The following is a 21,832-nucleotide window of genomic DNA, read 5'->3' as shown; positions in this document are numbered from 1 at the left end:
TAAAAAAGGAAAATGAATGCTGAATTGTGACAATTTTCACACAATGTAGTGTCAGAAGAAGAGCCAGGAGCCAGCAGTGAGGGTATTGCTCCTGTTGGGATAGAAGGTGAGCCAACTCATGTGCAAACAAGCAAACATCAGTTTCATTATAATAATTTTAATGCCCAAATAATAGTAGTGACCTGATGTATTTCTGTTAGTAAATGCACAAAGCCCACAACAGATCGTTATTAGAATGAAAGTAAAATTAAATAAGCCTGCATATTTTGCCATAGAAATATTTTAATTGGTTACAAAGATGTGTTTTCCATATCAAATGTGCCAAAGCTTTACAGATGATTATTTTAATTGTGTGCAGGTGAGTCTAGGGAAACTGGAAAAAGTGTGAAAGGGAGTGCTGAGTCATTTCATTTTAAAGGTTTGAAAATCTCAGAACAGCTGTTTGAACAGAATGTAGATTGCTATATTGTTAGAGAATGTGTTGTAAAGAACAATGTTGGAGATGTGCACTGATGTTCAAATAAACCTACATTGTAAAGCAACTCTTTATTGCTTTACAAGAAAGAGTTGCTCTTTCTTGTAAAGCAACTCAACTCTTTCAACTCTTTCTTGCCTTACAATTACAAGGCTTTACCGAGTAGTGTGCTTTTGTAGACTATACATATAAAGTTCTAACATGATTTTAATAATAATTCGTTAAGTGGGCCGGTCTGGGGTCTGAAACTCCAGGGCTGAAAATGTGTCCCACTCCGGCCCTGATCTGACTTGTGAATATTGCACCTTGGCAACAGAGGGTGGTGTCATAATCACGTGGGAAGTTACTGCCGAGCTCCGGCCCTACCCAAAGGTCGTGACCGTAGATGAGGGTAGGAACGTAGATCGACCGGTAAATCGAGAGCTTTAATTGCCTTCTGGCTCAGCTCCCTCTTCACCACAACAGATCGGACGGACGCGACACCAATCCGCCTATCGATCTCGCGTTCCATCTTTCCCTCACTCATGTACAAGACCCCAAGATACTTTAACTCCTCCACTTGGGGCAGGACCTCATCCTTGACCTAGAGAATAGGCATCCTTCCCTTTTTCTGACTCAAGGCCATATGGTCTCGGATTTAGAGGAGCTGGTTTAGAGGGTGGTTCTCATCCCAGCTGCTTCACACTCGGCTGCAAACCGCTCCAGCGGTTTTTTATTTCAAAAATAATAAGAAAGTTGGTTTCTAAGTGAACTTCACCTTCAAAGGGTTAAACTTATTTGGGCATTTTTAGAGTTCCATACATCTATTTCACACCATTGGAGTTGAGCAGTGATGAATTCAAGGTTTTTGAGAAACGCAGGAGAAAACGAAAACTTTCTCAGAGAATAATTTGTAGCTCAACTTGAAGAGTGGACTTTCACTGTGAACGTGACCCTACTCCAGGTCATAGACGGCTCCGCGGGTTTTTAGATGCACTGTCTCTTTAAGAAGCTCCACGTTATTGTTGCCCCCTTTTTCCGCCGGAGAGTGTTTCACTCGGTTTCACTATGGCGAAGGAATAAACAAATAGAGCAGCAGGAGGAACTGTGTGAACACGTCCCTGGTCGGTGACTAACGGTGTTTTATTAATGTCTGGTAGCGGTAGCAGACTTTAACCGGGTCCGGGTGCTGCCGGGGGTATTTGAGAGCGGTTCGGACCCAGATGCTGTCAGAGGGAACGGAAAGCGATGAAAAGAGCTGAAGTAGTTTGCTTGTTCTCAGCTGGAGGAGCCGGTGGTGCGAGCGGACCGTACCGACCTTTTATTTACTCCCGTTTTACTGTTTTTCTGCTCATGCTAACCTCACCACCGTTAGCTTAAAGACGTGTTTTAACGTTTTCACTCCCAGATATTTGTTTTCGCTTATTTCTCTGTGCTCTCAATCGGGCTGGAAAATGTTGACTGGATCCAAAACCACGTTTAAAGTCCGACAGATGCTCCCAGATGTCAAGGTAAGATTCCTGGGTCACATTTAGCCCTAAAGGAGCAAAGCGGTCCGTTTTTATGGTCCAAAGCCTGGTGGTAGCTGGGGTTCTTGAGCTCTGATGTTTACCGCTAATTCTTATTTTTCGTTATTTATATTTGAGTTATTGGTTAACTTTCCATATAACAGCTAATTTATCTTTTGTCACCTTTGCCTGACTGAGATAAGAAAGCAGGCAGGGTCAGGAAGCAGCAGCAGTTAAGATGCAGGAAACCGAGCCTTCTTCCACCTTCAAACACTTCATTCCCCCTCCTTTGAGATTTTTCTGTAGGTTTTTGGTGCATAAATGTTGACTTTTTATTGTTCTAGTTCTCTGCTCCTATAAGTGCTGCTGTCTTGTTAACAGAAAGCCACATAATTACAGCAGGGGTCCATAATTTACCTCTCATTTCAGGCATGTCTAATTAAAGTCCTGGGGAAAGGGTGGGGGACTTAATCACCTCTCTCAGCAGGAGTTCGCTTCATTTGGAACCAAACTGTGATTCATCTCAGCAGCTGTGCTCTGAACCCTTTCTGTTGTTTTTATTAGCCACTGGATGGCTTTAGATGTTGGAGTTGTGTCCCTCCAGAGGACCCGTTATGTCTTGTTTCTTGAACACGCTCCTGCCAGGGTCTTTGTGTAATCTTTTCTTTTCTGTTGTTTCTCTTCGGATATTTTCAGCAGCCGCAGGGGAAAATGGGAACAGATGCCCAATTTTAAACTCCCCCCTCAGGCTAAGGTTGCATGCAGAACGAGGAAGGCGATGTGCACTACACAACATCTGGCTGTCTCTATGGAGACTGGGGTCGATGGGTCAGGACATTTGAATTTTGAATACCTCTCAATGAGTTGTTCAGAATTCATCACAGGCCCCCTCCCTTCCTCATCAGGATCCCATGTGTTATGCATGATGATTGTATTATAATACAGCAGGCTCTGGACAGTAGATCTTATGCAGAGGCCACCCACACACTCTGGTATTTTACTTTAGTGTGTGTGGTATGAAGTAGATCTTTATGATATTTTTACCAGATTTCTGACAAATATTCTTTAAACAGAATAAAAAGCAAGTATCTTGACTGATTTGTTAAATAAAATAAAATAAATGCTGCCAGTTTATATTTGGATTCATTTAATTGTCATTCACAGCTTGTTAGGAATGTAGCAGAAAGAAATCTGTGACTTACCTCTTCTTTCCACAGCGTGTAACCTTTATAGAGGCGTTTAACCCGCAAGCTCCCTTCCGACTCGGAGCGTTTCAGACACGAAACAGGAGCGAAAGCGTTCCATGCCACTGATCCTGCAAAGTCACTAAATCACTGGAGAATTGCAACACTACGCATTATTTCAGAAATCCACATAATAAGCAAGGAGAAAGACCTCTGCATGTATCTAAAAAGGTCTGTGGTTTATTTTCTGTTCTGTTTACGTCGGCTACAGCAGTTTCACAGGCAATGACGTACGTTTATCCGCACGTGACTTTTATTTTGAAAGTTTCAGGATGTTTTACTCTGCTTTCGTTTTTGACTTCCTGTCTGGCCCGATCTAAACTACGGAGGTTGACGTGTTTTGGAAGCGTAGTGCGTAAAAAATGGACTCGAAACGTAAAGATGGCGTCCCTTCTCTTCTGGGACACGTCCAAAATGTTGCACTTTGCTATCATTGGAAAGGAACCCGTCCGCTGTATGGGCGGCTAATTGCAGCGTAGTACGTTTTGCGGCCATTTTGAGAAGCTTTCATGTCTGGTGGAAAGAAGGGGTCAGGCTGGCAAATAAAATAAAATACTAGACATTAATATTTAAAATCATATTGTAGTGGACAAAGAGCAGGGGGATGATCAAAGGTCAGAGGTCAGGAGCTTCAGAGAAGAACCTGAGCCTTCTTGTCTGGTCTTCTGCCTAAAGGAAGGAGGGTGGAGGACTGGATGAGTGAAAAATATTACAGCTTCCTAAAAAAAGCATAAAGGGGCTCCTTCTCCCTCCGTTCCTTCTAGATGTGATAAAAAAAAATCCAGTTAGATGTTGTCGTTTTCTCGTTACGAACCACTTCATTGTTACAGGATATTAAACAACATTTTATCAGAAAAATTCTTGTAATAAGATTTTAGTATTTCATATTAAAAAGAAGCATTCTCATTAATACGAGATACTGCTCTATTTCTCCCCCCCCCCCCCCCCTGTGCCGACAGGCTTCCGTAGATTTCAGATGCAACAGCCTCACAGATGGACCAGCCTACCTCCTAACAGAATAGTAGGCCTACTCAAACCGATTCTGGCTGGGCCCGTCTCTAGAGCTCGCTCTGCTGCAGCTTTGAAGCAGCCAACATGAAAGGCACGCAGCACAAAGCTCCACAGAATCAAAGATGCCAGACATTGTTTCATCTGAGCTCCATTCAGAGCAGCTGAAGATTAAAGCCTGTTGGGAAAATGCCAGTCCAGAACAGTCACTCACACCCACCCCCTTAGGACCCAATCGGCACTTTCAGTGCCAGTCCACGGTCCAGCTGAAGCTGCAGCGGGTTCTTGATACCAGGGTAGATTTATGGTGCTGCTAGAGGGTCTATCGACCTGTCATTGGGTTTTAATTAAGCAGCAACTCAAAAAAACTCAGTCTTTATGTGTTCAATGGCTGTGTTTTTCCTCCTCAGGGGAGGTGAGCTGAGCCGTCCTGTCTAGTGGCTGTGAAAATAACACTTCAGATGACAAATAATCCACTCAGAATGCTCAAAACTCACCACTGGATTTTAATCTGATCCTTTTGTTGAGTGGAGACACAAGCTGTGAGCATGCAGACTAGGGCTGCAACAACGAATCGATAAATTCGATGAAAATCGATTACTAAAAGCGTTGGCAACGAATTGCGTCATCGATTCGTTGTGTCGCACAACTCTTCCAAAAGCGCCCCCTCTTCCCGCCCGCCGTTGCGCGCAGACCAGAGCAAGTCAGATCAGCGCGAGGGAGAGCCGCAGATCAGCGCGAGGGAGAGCCGGCAGATCAGCGCGAGGGAGAGCCGGCAGATCAGCTCGAGGGAGAGCCGGCAGATCAGCGCGAGGGAGAGCCGGCAGACTTGCGCTGCTGCGAACCGGTTCCGCATTGTTGCGCAGCGATCCAGGCAGCTGCTTCCAGCGCACTGTCCATTCTCAAAGTGGCGCAACCAAAAAACTATAATTAGCACACGATCGTTCATGTCCGCACATGTTCTCTATTTTCTGTCTTATTTGTGCCTGAAGCTCGCTACTGCGGAGCTCATCACCTGTGCTGTGGTGATGTCACCTCACTGACGCAGCATCGAAAACGCGCTCTGCGCTTTTCGGTCAGGAGATCCCTTTGACCTGCTCAAAAGTAACTGATGAGGTGAAAAGGTAAGAATCCAGGCAACAGATTTTCTGGAGAATTAAGAGGAGATGCAGGAAGATGAGAGACAGACAGGACAGGAAAATAGTTCAATAAAAACAAGAAAACAAAACAAAGTGTTGAAAAGTAAAATGTAGGTAGATTTATCTCCACTACATGTTTTTACCAGTAAAAAACAATAAGTTATACACATGTCATATTTATACATCTGATACAATTCAGATCACCTTCAAAACTCAGTCACACACCCAGGGCCGTTTCAAGACATTTTGGGGGCCAAGGCAAAATGCCCCCCCCCCCCAATAACTGGGCTCCCCAGAAGCCTCTGTGTAATTCATGCCCTCTCCAGTAGTGTTAGTTATATGGTGTTTATAAAAGCCCCTCAGACATTACTGACATGTTCTAATATTATCAGATGAAAAACTAAATTATCAGACATGCTGTCTCATCTGCTTCTTTTATAAACTTGCAAAAAGTAACAAAACCATTTGAAAGCCACTATTTGTGGATTCTCTGAAAGTTTCCATGGAGTTTGTGACAACTTATTTTTTCATTGATCCTATCGTCTAATCTCACAGCCGAAACAAGCATCCTTAATAATCTGTGCACAGGAAGCTTACCGAAGCTGTAGTAAAACAAAAGGTATAATAATTTATTATTAATAAAACCTTGTTGCAGCACTAAAGCAGAAAAATTAGATTTTGCATTAAATATGCAAAATATTTACATATGAATTGTTTTAGAGCCCTTTAATTGGCAGAATCTGATATTAATTTAGTTCTTACAAAAAATGGGTCCCAATATGGTTTGTGTGGCGTTGCCATAGTGTGACGTCATAGGCACAGATCCCCTGTCCTCTTGTTTGGAAATGGAAATATGATCACCCTATATTAAACAAACTGTCCACCCGGGCTTTTGCGCTGCACAGAGACGCTTCGCTGCCTACGACTGAACGTCAGTTGAGAGTCAGTCTCATGCAGACTGACCAATGAAGAGAGGGCCTCAAGTTAAGACCCTCTCCTCATTGGTCAGTCCACACGAGGTGGGTCAAAGGTTACTCTGGGCGGGTTACGTGTTGTCAGGCATTCAAGTATTGAGTATATTTACTGCATATTACAGTAAAATATTCTGTATGTGACCACATTATGGTGATCCTTGGGTCGTGATGATGGAGCACTTGAATATTGTTGCCCAGGGTACAACAAAGTGTTAATCTGACCCTGGTTCCGCCGTCACATTCCCGCAGAAACTGGTTGATCACACCGGGGCCAGACTACTAGCATGTGGCTTTACAACCACAATGTCCTCAGAAGCAAAAACGCTTTTAAAAGGGAGGGAGGAGTCCTAACTGTTGCTGCAGGCGTGTTGTGTGAGAGTGCAGTTATATACTGGTTAATATATTTTTGGGTTCAGTTGCTTTCATGTGGCCTAATATGAGTCTATTTGGGATCATTGGAATGATCAGCAGCATTTCTTGATGTGACTTTATGGCAGTTGCCCAGGGCATCATCGCAAGGAGGATGGCATTCATTTACTTTTGTTTTATTTGGTATTTTTTCAGTCATTTTTGGAAATAGTGATCAATTTTGATTAATTCACAGCCTATGTTTAATTACATTTAAAATAAATGTCAACAGATGAGATCAAACAAAACAGATGAGAATTGTTGAATTGAAACTGTTTTCTAATAATGTTGTGTTAAATAAAGTGAAGGAAGGAGAGAAATAACGTTTCCCTAGCAGTTTTTAAAAATTTCCCCATGTAATCCGATTAATCGATTAATTGTGTCGAGACCCCATCCGATTAATCGATTATCCAAATTATCGTTTGTTGCAGCCCTAATGCAGACAACACTGCTGTTGATGGACCTATTAGATGTTGTGGGTGTCAGAATTATGACCTTGTAGTGATTTATCTTGCAGATCTTCAGCCATACCCCTGTTAAATAAAGTATGTGGGACTCTGGCACGTCAAGGCTCCAGTGACTGATGAGTCCTTACCGTCAAAGCAGAGACAGATATTTGTAATTTAGGTTAATGGGATGAATGTATTGATGGATGGATTCATAACTCAGTGACTTTAAAACATCACCACCACCTTAAAACTTATTCTGATGCTCCACATACAGAAAAACATCCCTTACCAGGGTTTTTTGAATAAATAAAAATATCAGAAAGTAAGTTTAAATGTTAAATAATAGTTAACATCACTTAAACGCAACAGCAAATTCTCTCATTGCTACTGAACATTTTCTCCACTTATGTGGTTATGATTGCTGGGCCAAACTAGGAGAATATTAAGATTTTTGGAGGGAAAGAGAAAAACAATTGTCTACCTTTCAGAAGAGGAACTGGCAAAAAAAAACTACATGGAAAATATGTGAAAACGTTTGTTTTTAACCCCAAATTGAACAAGTTTACCTAGATCTTAAAAAGCAGCTCAGATGATGAAACTGCAACTATGATTCTAACAAGCTAACAAATTGAACTAGCTCTTCTTAAGATAACCGGCTAGCAGAGCTTCTGACTGACAGTTTATGTGCAGCAGCAAATCAACTATCCTGATTAACAAGGTTATAAAAGCTAATAAATGAAAAATCACTTTGTGTGGGGGAACTTTTCCAGGCCCTCTTTAGCAGGGTGGGACTGGGAGGAGAGTGCTGTAGCCTTTTAGCTGGAAGCTAACCGGAGCCTGGGGCTAACATCACCACCCGGTGGAACACTAGCGACATGGAGATGGGTTGGTTCACCGGCACGTGCAGGAGTCAGCCCGGTTATTATCAGCTGCTTAACGACACCGAGCTGACTCACGTTCATGTTTGAAAGCAGCGCTGATTCCAGGAACCCCAGCACAAAGTGCGCTCGTTGCTCTGAGCCAGCATAACGAACAAGGGAACGGCGCCGCTAACTCAGTTCGGGTGTTGCTTTCCAACCTAAGGGTATACGTAGGGGGCGGGCGTATTACGTGAACGGACCCATCTGATTGGCCACATATCAGAAGGGCTACATTTGATTGGTCAAATAATACTTCCGCGCAAAAAACAAAGCTGGTTTACAAAAAGTTGATGTATGACACGGATGGAAATGTTGAACCAAACATTTATCGCCGTTTTTGACGTGCTTTGCGATGGGCCTATCGCACGTCCTGTTATCGCGATGACGATAATTTTTCGATATATTGTGCAGCCCTAAATGGATACATGAATGCATGTATAGATGGATGGATTCATAGATGGATAATGTATAGATGAATGGATGCATGTTTGGATGGATGGATGAATGCATGTATAGATGGATTCATGGATGGATGGATTCATGGACGGATGTATAGATGAATGGTGGATGCATGTATAGATGGATGGATGCATGTATAGATGAATGGATTCATATATTAATGGATGTATAGATGAATGGATGCATGTTTGGATGGATGGATGAATGCATGTTTGGATGGATGGATGGTTGGATGGATGGATGGATGGATTCACAGATGGATGTAGATGAATGAATGCATGTATAGATGGATGGATGGATTCATAAGTGGATAATGTATAGCTGAATAGATGCATGTATGGATGGATGGATGAATGCATGTAGAGATTGATGGATGGATTCATGGATGGATGTAGATGAATGAATGCATGTATGGATGGATGGATGAATGCATGTAGAGATCGATGGATGGATTCATGAATGAATGTGTAGATGAATGGATGCATGTATACAATCAGGCCCATAAATATTGGGACATCGACAAAATGCTAACATTTTTGGCCCTATACACCACCACAATGGATTTCAAATGAAACAAACAAGATGTGCTTTAACTGCAGACTGTCAGCTTTTATTTGAGGGTATTTACATCCAAATTAGGTGAACAGTGTAGGAATTACAACATATGTGCCTCCCACTTGTTAAGGGACCAAAAGTAATGGGACAATTAGCTTCTCAGCTGTTCCATGGCCAGGTGTGTGTTATTCCCTCATTATCCCAATTACAATGAGCAGATAAAAGGTCATAAGTTCAAGTTTGCTATTTGCATTTGGAATCTGTTGCTGTCAACTGTCAAGATGAGTTCCAAAGAGCTGTCACTATCAGTGAAGCAAGCCATCATTAGGCTGAAAAAACAAAAGAAACCTATCAGAGAGATAGCAAAAAACATTAGGCGTGGCCAAAACAACAGTTTGGATCATTCGCAAAAAGAAGGAATGCACCGGTGAGCTCAGCAACACCAAAAGATCTGGAAAACCATGGAAAACAACTGTGGTGGATGACCGAAGAATCCTTTCCCTGGTGAAGAAAACACCCTTCACAACAGTTGGCCAGATCAAGAACACTCTCCAGGAGGTAGGTGTATCTGTGTCAAAGTCAACAATTAAGAGAAGACTCCACCAGTGTGAATACAGAGGGTTCACCATAAGATGCAAACCATTGGTGAGCCTCAAAAACAGGAAGGCCAGATTAGAGTTTGCCAAACAAAATCTAAAAAAGCCTTCTAGGGTTGTCACGGTATGAAAATTTAACCTCACGGTTATTGTGACCAAAATTATCACGGTTTTCGGTATTATCGCGGTATTTTTTAAACGGTGTTGCATATGTTCAGAAAGCATTGATAGTCCTGTTCTACACAAACTGAAATAGTTTTGAAAATGTTTAACAGTGTTTATTAAACCTAAAATAACACAAAGCCTTAGCAAAAGTGCAACTTTTCACAAGTAAAGGAACAAATAGCTTATTTTTCTGGAACTTGTTACAGTAGTCAGTGCAGGTTTAAATTATACAAATCCAAACATTCAAAACATAAACAATATGTAAACAAATCAAAGAAACACCACTTGTTTTCTCATATACTTGTTTTCTTCATTATCAAAATGAAAATCTAAAACTCCAGTCCACACTTGACTTGAGCACTGTACAAGTCAACCTTAAAAAATATGTATTTAAAATAAATATCCACTTTAAACAAATTACTAAAATAACTACTACACTATGTAATCAAATCCAAATGTTCAAGTATAAATGGCATTGAATAAGTAAACAAATCAATGACAAGGAACTAATTGTATATTTCTCTTCATCATCAACAAATAAGATGCTTCATCCAGCAACAGGGTGTCCGTGACACGGTTTAAATGCTGGCAGAGGACGCTGCGGCTGCAGTATATAGCGACTCGTTGCATTCTCCCTCAACCAAAAGTCCTCACGTCATGCATTTCAGCTAAAATGCTAATGTTAACTTACCTTGCACTGGCTGTGGAGACGTGGGTGATCGTCACGCAGATGTGCCATGAGATTTGAAGTGTTGCTGCCTTCTGCAGACACTTGTTTCCTGCACGTTCTGCAAACGGGATAGCCGTCTTCTATTAACTGTCCCTCAGCATTTTTCAGAAATCCAAAATATGCCCATACTTCCTATTTAGTCTTCTTTGAGGGCTGATGGATGTCCTGGGCGCTGCCGTCTCCTCCTTGGGCCATTATTTCAGCTTCAAAGTTTTGGTGCCGTTGCAAACTAAAAAGTGCGTGTGCGCGCAGCGGGAACTTCAGCTGAAGCGACGGTGGCTGGTAAGGGTCATCGCGCCGAAACCGCGGCCACGGTAAACCCACCGAGATAATATAGTTTTTTAAAAACTGGACGGTTATTTTTATTGTCAACTTTTTTACCGGGGTTTACCGCTATACCGGTTACCGTGACAACCCTAAAGCCTTCACAGTTATAGAACAAAATCCTGTGGACAGATCAGACCAAGATCAGCTTGTACCAGAGTGATGGGAAGAGAAGAGAATGGAGACGGAAAGGAACTGCTCATGATCCTAAGCATACCACCTCATCAATGAAGCACGGTGCTGGAAGTGTCATGGGGTGGGCATGTATGGCTGCCAGTGGAACTGGTTCTCTTGTATTTATTGATAATGTGACTGCTGACGAAAGCAGCACGATGAATTCTGAAGTGTTTCAGGTAGGGCTGCACAATATATCGAAAAATTATCGTCATCGGGATAACAGGACGTGCGATAGGCCCATCGCAAAACACGTCAAAAACGGCGATAAATGTTTGGTTCAAACATTTCCATCTGTGTCATACATCAACTTTTTGTAAACCAGCTCTGTTTTTTATGCGGAAGTATTATTTGACCAATCAAATGTTGCCCTTCTGATATGCGGCCAATCAGATGGGTCCGTTTACTTAATACGCCCGCCCCCTACGTAGACCCTTAGGATGGAAAGCAACACCCGAACTGAGTTAGCGGTGTCGTTCCCTTGTTCGTCATTCTGGCTCAGAGCAACGAACGCACTTTGTTTGTGCTGAGGTTTCTGGAATCAGCGCTGCTTTCAAATGTGAACGTGAGTCCGCTCTGTGTCGTACGCAGCTGATAATCATTTTTACCGGGCTGACTCCAACACATTCCACCGGGTGGTGATGTTAGCCTCAGGCTCTGGTAGCTTCCAGCTAAAAGGCTACAGCATATTTTTTTCAATAAAAATGTTATGGTGTAATGGAATTCATGCATTAGTTTTTGATTGCTTTGAACCCAGAGCAGACGTCACACGCCAGACGACATCAACACTGCATACTTTGGTATTTGCTCATTTATCGCAAGTAATATCAATATCGCAATATTAAGCACTGTTATTGAATATCACAGGTTTTCCTAATATCGTGCAGCCCTAGTTTCGGGCAATATTTTCTGCTCATATTCAGCCAGATGCCTCAGAACACATTGGACGGCGCTTCACGGTGTAGATGAACAATGACCCAAAGCATACTGCAAAAGCAACCAAAGAGTTTTTGAAGGGAAAGAAGTGGACTGTTTTGCAATGGCCAAGTCAGTCACCTGACCTGAATCTGATTGAGCATGCATTTCACTTGCTGAAGACAAAACTGAAGGGAAAATGTCCCAGGAACAAGCAGGAACTGAAGACTGTTGCAGTAGAGGCCTGGCAGAGCATCACCAGGGATGAAACCCAACGTCCGGTGATGTCTATGTGTTCCAGACTTCAGGCTGTAATTGACTGCAAATGATTTGAAGCCAAGTATTGAAATGTATAAGTTTGATTTATGGTTCTTATTCTGTCCCATTACTTTTGGTCCCTTAACAAGTGGGAAGCACATATGCAAACTGTTGTAATTCCTACACCGTTCACCTGATTTGGATGTAAATACCTCAAATAAAAGCTGGCAGTCTGCAGTTAAAGCACATCTTGTTCGTTTCATTTGACATACATTGTGGTGGTGTATAGAGCCAAAAATGTTAGCATTGTGTCAATGTCCCAATATTTATGGACCTGACTATAGATTGATGAATGGATGAATGCACGTATAGATGGATGGATTGGATCATAGATGGATCAGGATCTAAACATGTGACCATTTATGATCGTACTTAAAACACACAAACTAAAAACATTACAAACTCAGTGGAACAGCCAAAGGGAACCTCATAAATGACCTGGGGCATCTCCAGTGAGAAAAGTGGGTGTTACTCTTCTGGTAGCTGAGCCATGACTGTATGTGTTTTATTTTTGTTGTGGAAACAGCTGACCTGGTCTTTTTTATACTGAGAGGAAAAGTACAGCAGGGTGGTGTTCCTCTCCTTGGGCCATCATGGCAGCAGACTGACAGCTGAGGAGAGGAAGTGCCTCCCTATGCTGCTACAATCTGAGGAATCCTCATTAATAGCTCAGAACATTTCAGATGTTCAGTAGATGACACTCTACCTTCTTTTTCTACAAGTGAGGTGTAGTCACTTCCATCCATCCCAGAGGCTAAACTCACACATTTTGTGGTGTTTTTAAAGTAGGTAAAGAAAAAAGGTCAAAGCTATCGACTTACAGAAAAATGTTATCATCTCATATTTTCATGAGCAAAGCATGCTGGTGGAGAATGACGCGTGTGAAAAAAGACACCTTGTTGTGGCATCCAGCTTATTTTCCCATGTGGTTCCAGCATCAATGCCTTTATATTATTTTCACACTGACTCCTTTTTTGGACCTCCAGGGCTCCTGTAGTTACTCTTCTCTGCTTTTATAGCATCATTTTAATTATGTTTCCTATCTTCAAACGAGCAGCTTTATTTCTGACTCTTGCAGAACAAATTAATTTGCTTCCTCAACCATATAATGTGATTATGAAACACTCAAAGGGCAACAAATACTGAATACCTGGTTGAGGGTGAATTGGTCTGCAGAGGTCAGTGGAATGATAATAAAATCTAATTTAAGAGCTTCTACCCTAACCCTAACCCACATGCATTCATTTCAGTCTCATTCATACTGACACGTTGATGGCTTTGTGCAGATTATTTCCCCCAAACAAGGTTCTGTGCAGAACTTTCTGGTGTATAATCTGCAGCAAAGATGATTTCAGATCGGATAATCATCATTAAAGCTCAGAAAATGTATCAAAGATCTAATTTTCACCGTTTTAAAGACATCAGTCCCAAGCTGTGCTGTTTTTGTGTCAGATGAGGGTTTATGCTCAACACAAACTCATTTAGCAGCTTGTTTTTCCAACTGGAAACTGTTGCACCAGTCTGCTTAAAAAATAAGCCAACACAGTAATAAGGTCTTTCTGTCCTTTCTGGAAGTGCATAACAAACATGCCTGTGGTGCATGGTTGTAATTAAACGTTGTTGCTATTGTCACAGTCGTGGTAGTTTTTATGTTCAGACTGCTCTGCGGAAACTTCATGAGACCGTCACAGAAAATGCTCGTCACTCACGGAGGCCAAAGCTTTGCTGACACAGGACAATCCCGACAAAACACTCATATCTTTATTTTCCCTTCAGCTCAAGGACTTTATTTTAGCCTTGAGTGCCTTTCTTCCTCTGCTTGTTTTTTATGAGGGACCTTGATGATGGTCTTCTTCATCCCTTAAGTTGTGGAGCCTTTTAGGAAGGGCCTGACCTGGTGGGTGCAGATGTTGGGCTTGCAGCTGCAGGCAGGGTGCACAGGCCTCACTGCTTCTGGTCTCTGTTACAGCAGATCAGCGCCAAGTCTTTCTCATCCAGTATTTCAGGATTGTACGGCCAGATTGTTTTTGTCCAGAATTCCTCCAAACCTAAACTTTTTATATTAAACTGGGAAAGAAACCAACAAAGTCCAGTTTGGGTTTGTTTTTCTTTTTTTAAACTGGGATTAGTTCCCATCACGGACTCCAGCCGCTCCAGTGGTTGTGTTAGAAAAATGCTTTTCTCTCGTTACCAAGTAAAATCAAATAATATTTTAAATGCACTGAGGAGAAGCAGACTTCATTAAATATGAACTAGCTCATAATCTTTTTCATTATTCAGAATCATATCTGTTTTAATCCTCCTGCTGCTTTTCTGCACCTTTCTGTATCAAACCCATGTCCTCCACTCTCCTCATCCTTTTGCTTTACCTTTGGGCTTTTCTTTGCTGTGCACGAATAAATTACCGGTCAGGTCATAGTTGGTGCAGATAAATATCACAGGTGTGTGTCTAAAAGGACAACAGTGCAGCTGTGTTTGTGTTCACTCTGCAGATGAAACACTTTGAACTGTTTCTCTCCAGGTGGATTTTAGGATGTCCTCATTCGTGTCAGGAAACAGCAGAAACAGTTCCCTTAAATAGGCCGCAGCATCTTTAGGATGATGAATCTTTGTGTTTGCTACAGAATCATACCTTTCATTTTAATAATGGATGAAAGCAGATGCACAATAAAGCCCTTTTAAATCATTCATTCTAGTAAAACAACACAAAAAGAAAATGTGATCTCTTTTATTAAGCCTGACTAACTTTTCTTTACAAAGTGGCGTTCCCACCTGTCAGGTTGGGATCTGGATCCTGGTTGTTTTCTTTTCAAACTGAAGATTTGCTGCTTTGTTTTGTCTTTGTCCTCTTGCTGGAGAGATCACAGTAGACTCGAGGCATCCTCCATCACCGTGCTTAGATGCAGTGTTGGTTTTAGTGTAAACACGGTGCTGTGCATTATGGGTAAATTTACCAAGGATACTTTGTTCTACAAGTTTCCCTCCAGTGACTGGTTTGATCGTCCTGTGATGAAATGCGTTTTCTTGTGTGAGTGGTGTCCCGTCCGGGTCCTCCAGGGCCACCACTCCAGCATGTTTTAGTTGTTTCTCTGCTCCAGCACACCTGATTTTAATCGGCAGGGGTCTCATTTATCAAACATTGCGTAGAATCCTTACTAAAACCGTAATTAAGCTCAGCAAAAAGAAATGTACTTTCGCCAAGTAGGTTTGGGATCTATCAAACATGGAGTACGCACAGCTGCATGCAATCTCCGCTTCATAAATCAGAGACTATCTAGAAAGGTTTTCAGCTTCTTTTTAGTCACATCTCGCCCTCACCACGCCCACTTACTGCCATAAATTGTCAATGCAAAGTGCCTTGTGGATCTCATGCATAAACATAAGCCAGTTGTTGCAGCGCTCCGCCAATGACGATGGTGACTGCAGATCAAGGAAGCACAATTTCACAGAAGCAGAAATTGAGGTACTTGTGGGTGAGGTGGAGAAATGAAAGGAAGTGCTTTTGCACAGCAAATAAGAGAAAATCCACGGAGTGGCACAACGTTGCTGAAGCCGTCAATGTTGTGAATTCTTCAGAGAGATCTGTGGCGGATATAAAAAATGATCCAATCGGGATTCGATCCCCAGACTCCCAGGTGAAAGTCACGCACGCTAACCAGTCAGCCAAACGAAGATCTCATTTGTCCAAGTAGCCAGGGCGCATGATCAATCGGGTCACAGTGATAGGTCACACACTGTCACAGACGCATGACATTCTGTCTCAATCTGTCCCCCTGCTGATATTCTGCATTCCGTATTCTGCACTTCAGGCTGTGTGTGTGTGGGGGGGGGTGGGGGGGGTGGGGGGTGGGGGTCTTGTTCTGTGTGAAAACGAAGCGGTACAAGTGATAATGGTGCAGGATTTCATCATGTTATCCTTCTCAGCAGCAGCACTGCAGGTGCTCTCCATGTCCAAACTGTGCGTAAGCAAGGACCTTAGTCAACTTAAAGTTGTGCACATTTTCCCGCTACGTTTTCTTTCATAAATCCCAAAGGTTGTGTGGAAAGTTGCTTACGCAGTTTTCTAACCCCATTTTGTGCGTAAGCAAGCTTGATAAATGAGGCTCCAGGTGATTAACAGGGTGAACAGGTGATTTAACTATTGAATCAGAGAAACGACTAAAACACAATATAGTTGACCTCCAGGACCAGGATTGGACACCACTTGCTTGTGTTGTTTATCTGAGACTCAATTTGCCCAACTTTACCACCCTTAACTATACAATCAAAACCAAACCTGTACATTTTTAATATTTAAAGACATAAAATGATTTTATTTCTGATATTAAATGAAAATCTTGGAGCACACATTGAAGTTGTTTGGAGGAAGAAAAGCGTGTCATGGGCGAACAAGCAGCACTTGAGCAGGAGAGTGGCTGCAGTGGTGAAGAGAAGCCAGGAGGAATGGAAACTGCATTACGGCTTGGCCTCCATCCCTGTTGGAGGAGGGAGGGGAGCAGGGCAGAAGTGGGACAGGGAGGCGGAGTGGGGGGAGAAGAAGGCAGTGAGTGAGTGACAGAATGGTGACTCAGAAGCCGTACAATGAATGTGAAAGTGAAACATCAGCAAAAACGCAACTTAGGGAATGTGGGTCTTTAGTGTCATGTGACATAAATGCAGCCTTTGTGTGATGTTTGTCTTTAGGTCCATGTCTGGTTGTCTCACAGCCTTGGTCCTTATGTCTGCTGCATCGTCTCCCACGCTAACCTTCCTCTACATGCTTGTTGTTGACGTGTAGCTGCACCACACATGCAGCCGTCAGCCATCAGAGACGACCTTCAGCGAGCAGACGGAGTCCACTCGAGTCCAGTAGCAAAACAAAAGACCGACTTAATCTGCTGACAAAAGGACGAGGAGTTCAGCTGTGGGATTTCTGTGGGTGTTGATGTAGAGGCAGAAAGAAGAAATAAGACATTTCAAAACCTAATGAGGGGAAAAACTATAAAATTTTATTGTTCTGACTGGTAATAAAATGTGTTTTCCTGAAGTGGAATTTGCATCGGAGAGATTTTGTGCTTTCTAATGAGCTCCATCTTAGACTGAATGCTGCTTTGACCCGGCCAGGAGAAGCCCGTGTGCGGTTGTTATTCCTGTAGTCGCTTTAGTGACTGATGCTGGTTTTTTATCATCCAAATTCATGATGAAACCTGCACTTTTCATGTTTCCAGGCAGACTCCTTTGATTTAAGCTCTTTTCATGTGTTCACATGAAAATCCGAACCTTTTGTGTTCCCTTCTTTGAGTTGAGTCAAACATTTTTATTATAATAATTCTGCAGAATGTTGGTTTTTCTAGCGGAAGCAGATCATTTTTCTCACCTACAAAGAAAACAAGTATGTGAATAGTGTGATGTTAGTTTTCTAACGGAGCGAAGGTGTGTGTGTGTTGTTCCTCATGTCCCAGGATTTCAGCAGTTGGCTGCTTACCCAGAACTCTCCATCCCGTAAGTCGGTAGCACTGGCTGAGTGAAGTCGTTGTTCTCCCGTCCCGCTGACTAAAGATTTGCTCGTATTTCCAGATAAAACCAAACAGCAGTTTCATTGTTTGGTGGTGGGTCGAGCTCAGTCCAACTGCTGAGGTGGAAGTTTGAGGCTCAGAGCTTCTTGGTTTTTCACCTGTATAATCACACAGTCCTCTCACATTGCAGCCCCTAGCTTATTATGGGATTTCAGGCAGATAATTGTGGATTGCCTTCACAAGTGGGGGTTAGTAGCACACGTAAGTGAAAGCATGTGTGCCAGTAAGCTCACTGGCTGATTGTAGGAACCCTCTGCGGCTCCGTTGGGTTCTGTTTGGACTCCAGCGCTCGAGACTTTGTGATGGTTGGAGAGACCCGGAACATAAACAACGCGACATGGAAACTAAATCACAGGTCTGAGCTGCTTTGTCTTTGTGAGCAAGTCCAGTTCCCTGAAATGAGAGAGAAACGGTCCGAGTCATGACTTCTGTCAGAACCAAAGGTGACACCAGAATGTCGTGTCATTGTTTGGTCTGCTTTTATGAAGGATTTGTGGCTTCGGTTAGAAGGAGAACTGTCTGCCCCAGACTTAAACACAAGCAGTCACTGGTTTATTACGTAAGTATGTGTAACACAGACAAGGGCCATCTATTAGCTAGAACCACCTCAGTTCTTCAAGCCATAGATCCAACCCGCTGTTTTAAACGATCCTCAGAGGTTCTGGTTTATACAGAGAACCATTCCACCACATCTCAAAGGTTCTGGACTGGACTGAGATCTGGTGACTGTGGAGGCCGCTGGAGTCCAGTGAACTCATTGTCATGTTATAGAAACCAGATGATCTGAGCTTTGTGACCAGGGGCCTCATTTATCAAGCTTGCTTGCGCACAAAATGGGGTCGGAAAACTGCGTAAGCAACTTTCCACACAACCTTTGGGATTTATGAAAGAAAACGTAGTGGAAAAATGTGCGTAACTTTAAGTTGACTAAGGACCTTGCTTACGCACAGTTTGGACATGGAGAGCACCTGCAGTGCTGCTGCTGAGAAGGATAGCATTATGAAATCCTGCAGCATTATCACTTGTACTGCTTCATTTTCACACAGAACAAGACCCCCCACACGCCCACACACACACACGCGTGCGTACACACACACACACACACACACACACACACACACACACACACACACACACACACACACACACACAGCCTGAAGCGCAGAATATCAGCAGGGGGACAGATTTAGACAGAATGTCATGCGTCTGAGACAGTGTGTGTCCTGTCACTGTGACCTGATTGATCATGCGCCCTGGCTACTTGGACAAGGGAGATCTATCGCGTCAGACCCGTGGCACAACCCGTGCACGCGCATTGGGTCCACAGCGCGCGTGTGAACGGGACTCGCGAGCGAAAATATACATGGCAGCGCGCGCGTGAACGGGACTCGCGAGCGAAAATATACATGGCGAGAGGTCATTTGTGCACTGAGGGAGCAAACTGTGTCTGTGAGCGCACAAGGATGTGCACAAGTGACAAACCTGCGTGCGCGCGTTGCCAAGGAGCACACGGCAGAGGAAAACGTGCGCGCGCGGCAGCCTCTCTGCGCGCTCGGTTTCTAATTCCGCTCGCTCGGCTGTGAGGGCTTTTGGCACTCTGGAGGCGTGGCCTGTGGCAGATCTTCCCTGTCCTCTGATTGGTTAGTTTACCCCGCACTTTACCCTCTACATATCTATATAAAAAAATCTGAGATTCAGCAGTTGCTGTCATAGCTCAGCTGGGAGAGCGGGTGACTCTCACTCTGGAGGATCCAGGTTCGAGTTCGGCCAAGGAACATAGAGTTGATGTCATTATTCTTTCCTAATTCCTGTGATATTATTTTACAGTTGTGACCGTTCAACTGTCATTAAACGTCTGAATGTTTGCTGGGCAGTGTTTTAAAAAGTGCACATAATAGGGCTGCAACAACGAATCGATAAATTCGATGAAAATCGATTACTAAAAGCGTTGGCAACGAATTGCGTCATCGATTCGTTGTGTCGCACAACTCTTCCAAAAGCGCCCCGCCTTCCCGCCCGCCGTTGCGCGCAGACCAGAGCAAGTCTGATCAGCGCGAGGGAGAGCCGCAGATCAGCGCGAGGGAGAGCCGCAGATCAGCGCGAGGGGGAGCCGGCAGATCAGGGCAAGGGAGAGCCGGCAGATCAGCTCGAGGGAGAGCCGCAGATCAGCGTGAGGGAGAGCCGGTACCGGCAGATCAGCGCGAGGGAGAGCCGGCAGACTTGCGCTGCTGCGAACCGGTTCCACATTGTTGCACAGCGATCCAGGCAGCTGCTTCCAGCGCACGGTCCATTCTCAAAGTGGCGCAACCAAAAAACTATAATTAGCATACGATCGTTCATGTCCGCACATGTTCTCTATTTTCTGTCTTATTTGTGCCTGAAGCTCGCTACTGCGGAGCTCATCACCTGTGCTGTGGTGATGTCACCTCACTGACGCAGCATCGAAAACGCGCTCTGCGCTTTTCGGTCAGGAGATCCCTTTGACCTGCTCAAAAGTAACTGATGAGGTGAAAAGGTAAGAATCCAGGCAACAGATTTTCTTGAGAATTAAGAGGAGATGCAGGAAGATGAGAGACAGACAGGACAGGAAAATAGTTAAAAAAAAAAACAAGAAAACAAAACAAAGTGTTGAAAAGTAAAATGTAGGTAGATTTATCTCCACTACACGTTTTTACCAGTAAAAAACAATAAGTTCTACACATGTCATATTTATACATCTGATACAATTCAGATCACCTTCAAAACTCAGTCACACACCCAGGGCCGTTTCAAGACATTTTGGGGGCCAAGGCAAAATGCCCCCCCCCCCCCCCCCCCCCCCCCCCAAATAACTGGGCTCCCCAGAAGCCTCTGTGTAATTCATGCCCTCTCCAGTAGTGTTAGTTATATGGTGTTTATAAAAGCCCCTCAGACATTACTGACATGTTCTAATATTATCAGATGAAAAACTAAATTATCAGACATGCTGTCTCATCTGCTTCTTTTCTAAACTTGCAAAAAGTAACAAAACCATTTGAAAGCCACTATCTGTGGATTCTCTGAAAGTTTCCATGGAGTGTGTGACAACTTATTTTTTCATTGATCCTATCGTCTAATCTCACAGCTGAAACAAGCATCCTTAATAATTTGTGCACAGGAAGCTTACCGATGCTGTAGTAAAACAAAAGGTATAATAATTTATTATTAATAAAACCTTGTTGCTGCACTAAAGCAGAAAAATTAGATTTTGCATTAAATATGCAAAATATTTACATATGAGTTGTTTTAGAGCCCTTTTATTGGCAGAATATGATATTAATTTAGTTCTTACAAAAAATGGGTCCCAACATGGTTTGTGTGGCGTTGCCATAGTGTGATGTCATACACTGAAAAAAAAGATCTGTTGGATTTACGTAATTGAATCATGTACATCGGTTGCATGAAATTAGATTATGTTTTGATTTTATAACTTCTTTATGTAATGCCAACATGTTAAATACATGTTAATTAAACAGGAACATTTCATGTTAGTACAACATACATTTAACATGTTGTCACTACATAAAAACATTATAAAACCAAAACATAATTTAATCTCATGCAACCGAATGTACATGATTCAATTACGTAAATCCAACATGTATTTAACATGTTGCCACTAAATAAAAAAATTATAAAACCAAAACATAATTTAATCTTGCGCAACCGAATGTACATGATTCAATTACGTAAATCCAACATGTATTTAACATGTTGCCACAAAATAAAACAGTTATAAAACAAAAACATAATTTAATCTCACGCAACCGAGTGTACATGATGTAGTTATGTAAATCTGACATGTTACATACATGCTGTAAGGACATATTTTATGTTATGAGCTTGTAATGAGCTTGTAATGAAATTACATTTCATTTACACATTTCAGATGCAGTGTTCTCATATATATATATATATA

The 21,832-nt window shown here is 42.7% G+C and overlaps 1 protein-coding gene across 2 annotated transcripts in view; it reads left to right on the top strand.

Annotated features, from left to right (window-relative positions):
- The first annotated feature begins 1,142 nt into the window (after positions 1-1,142).
- Positions 1,143-21,832, top strand: part of mtmr11 (myotubularin related protein 11) — a 55,399-nt gene continuing 34,709 nt past the window's right edge. For both annotated transcript variants that reach the window (XM_015949744.3, XM_015949743.3), the window contains exon 1: positions 1,143-1,965. In XM_015949744.3, coding sequence (XP_015805230.3) covers positions 1,909-1,965 — 57 coding nt within the window. In that variant the 5' untranslated portion in view covers positions 1,143-1,908. The remainder of the gene's footprint in view (positions 1,966-21,832) is intronic.

Source organism: Nothobranchius furzeri, chromosome 5 (genome assembly GCF_043380555.1).
Source record: "Nothobranchius furzeri strain GRZ-AD chromosome 5, NfurGRZ-RIMD1, whole genome shotgun sequence".
NCBI classification, from domain to species: domain Eukaryota; kingdom Metazoa; phylum Chordata; class Actinopteri; order Cyprinodontiformes; family Nothobranchiidae; genus Nothobranchius; species Nothobranchius furzeri.
This window is presented reverse-complemented; position numbering and strand designations above follow the sequence as displayed.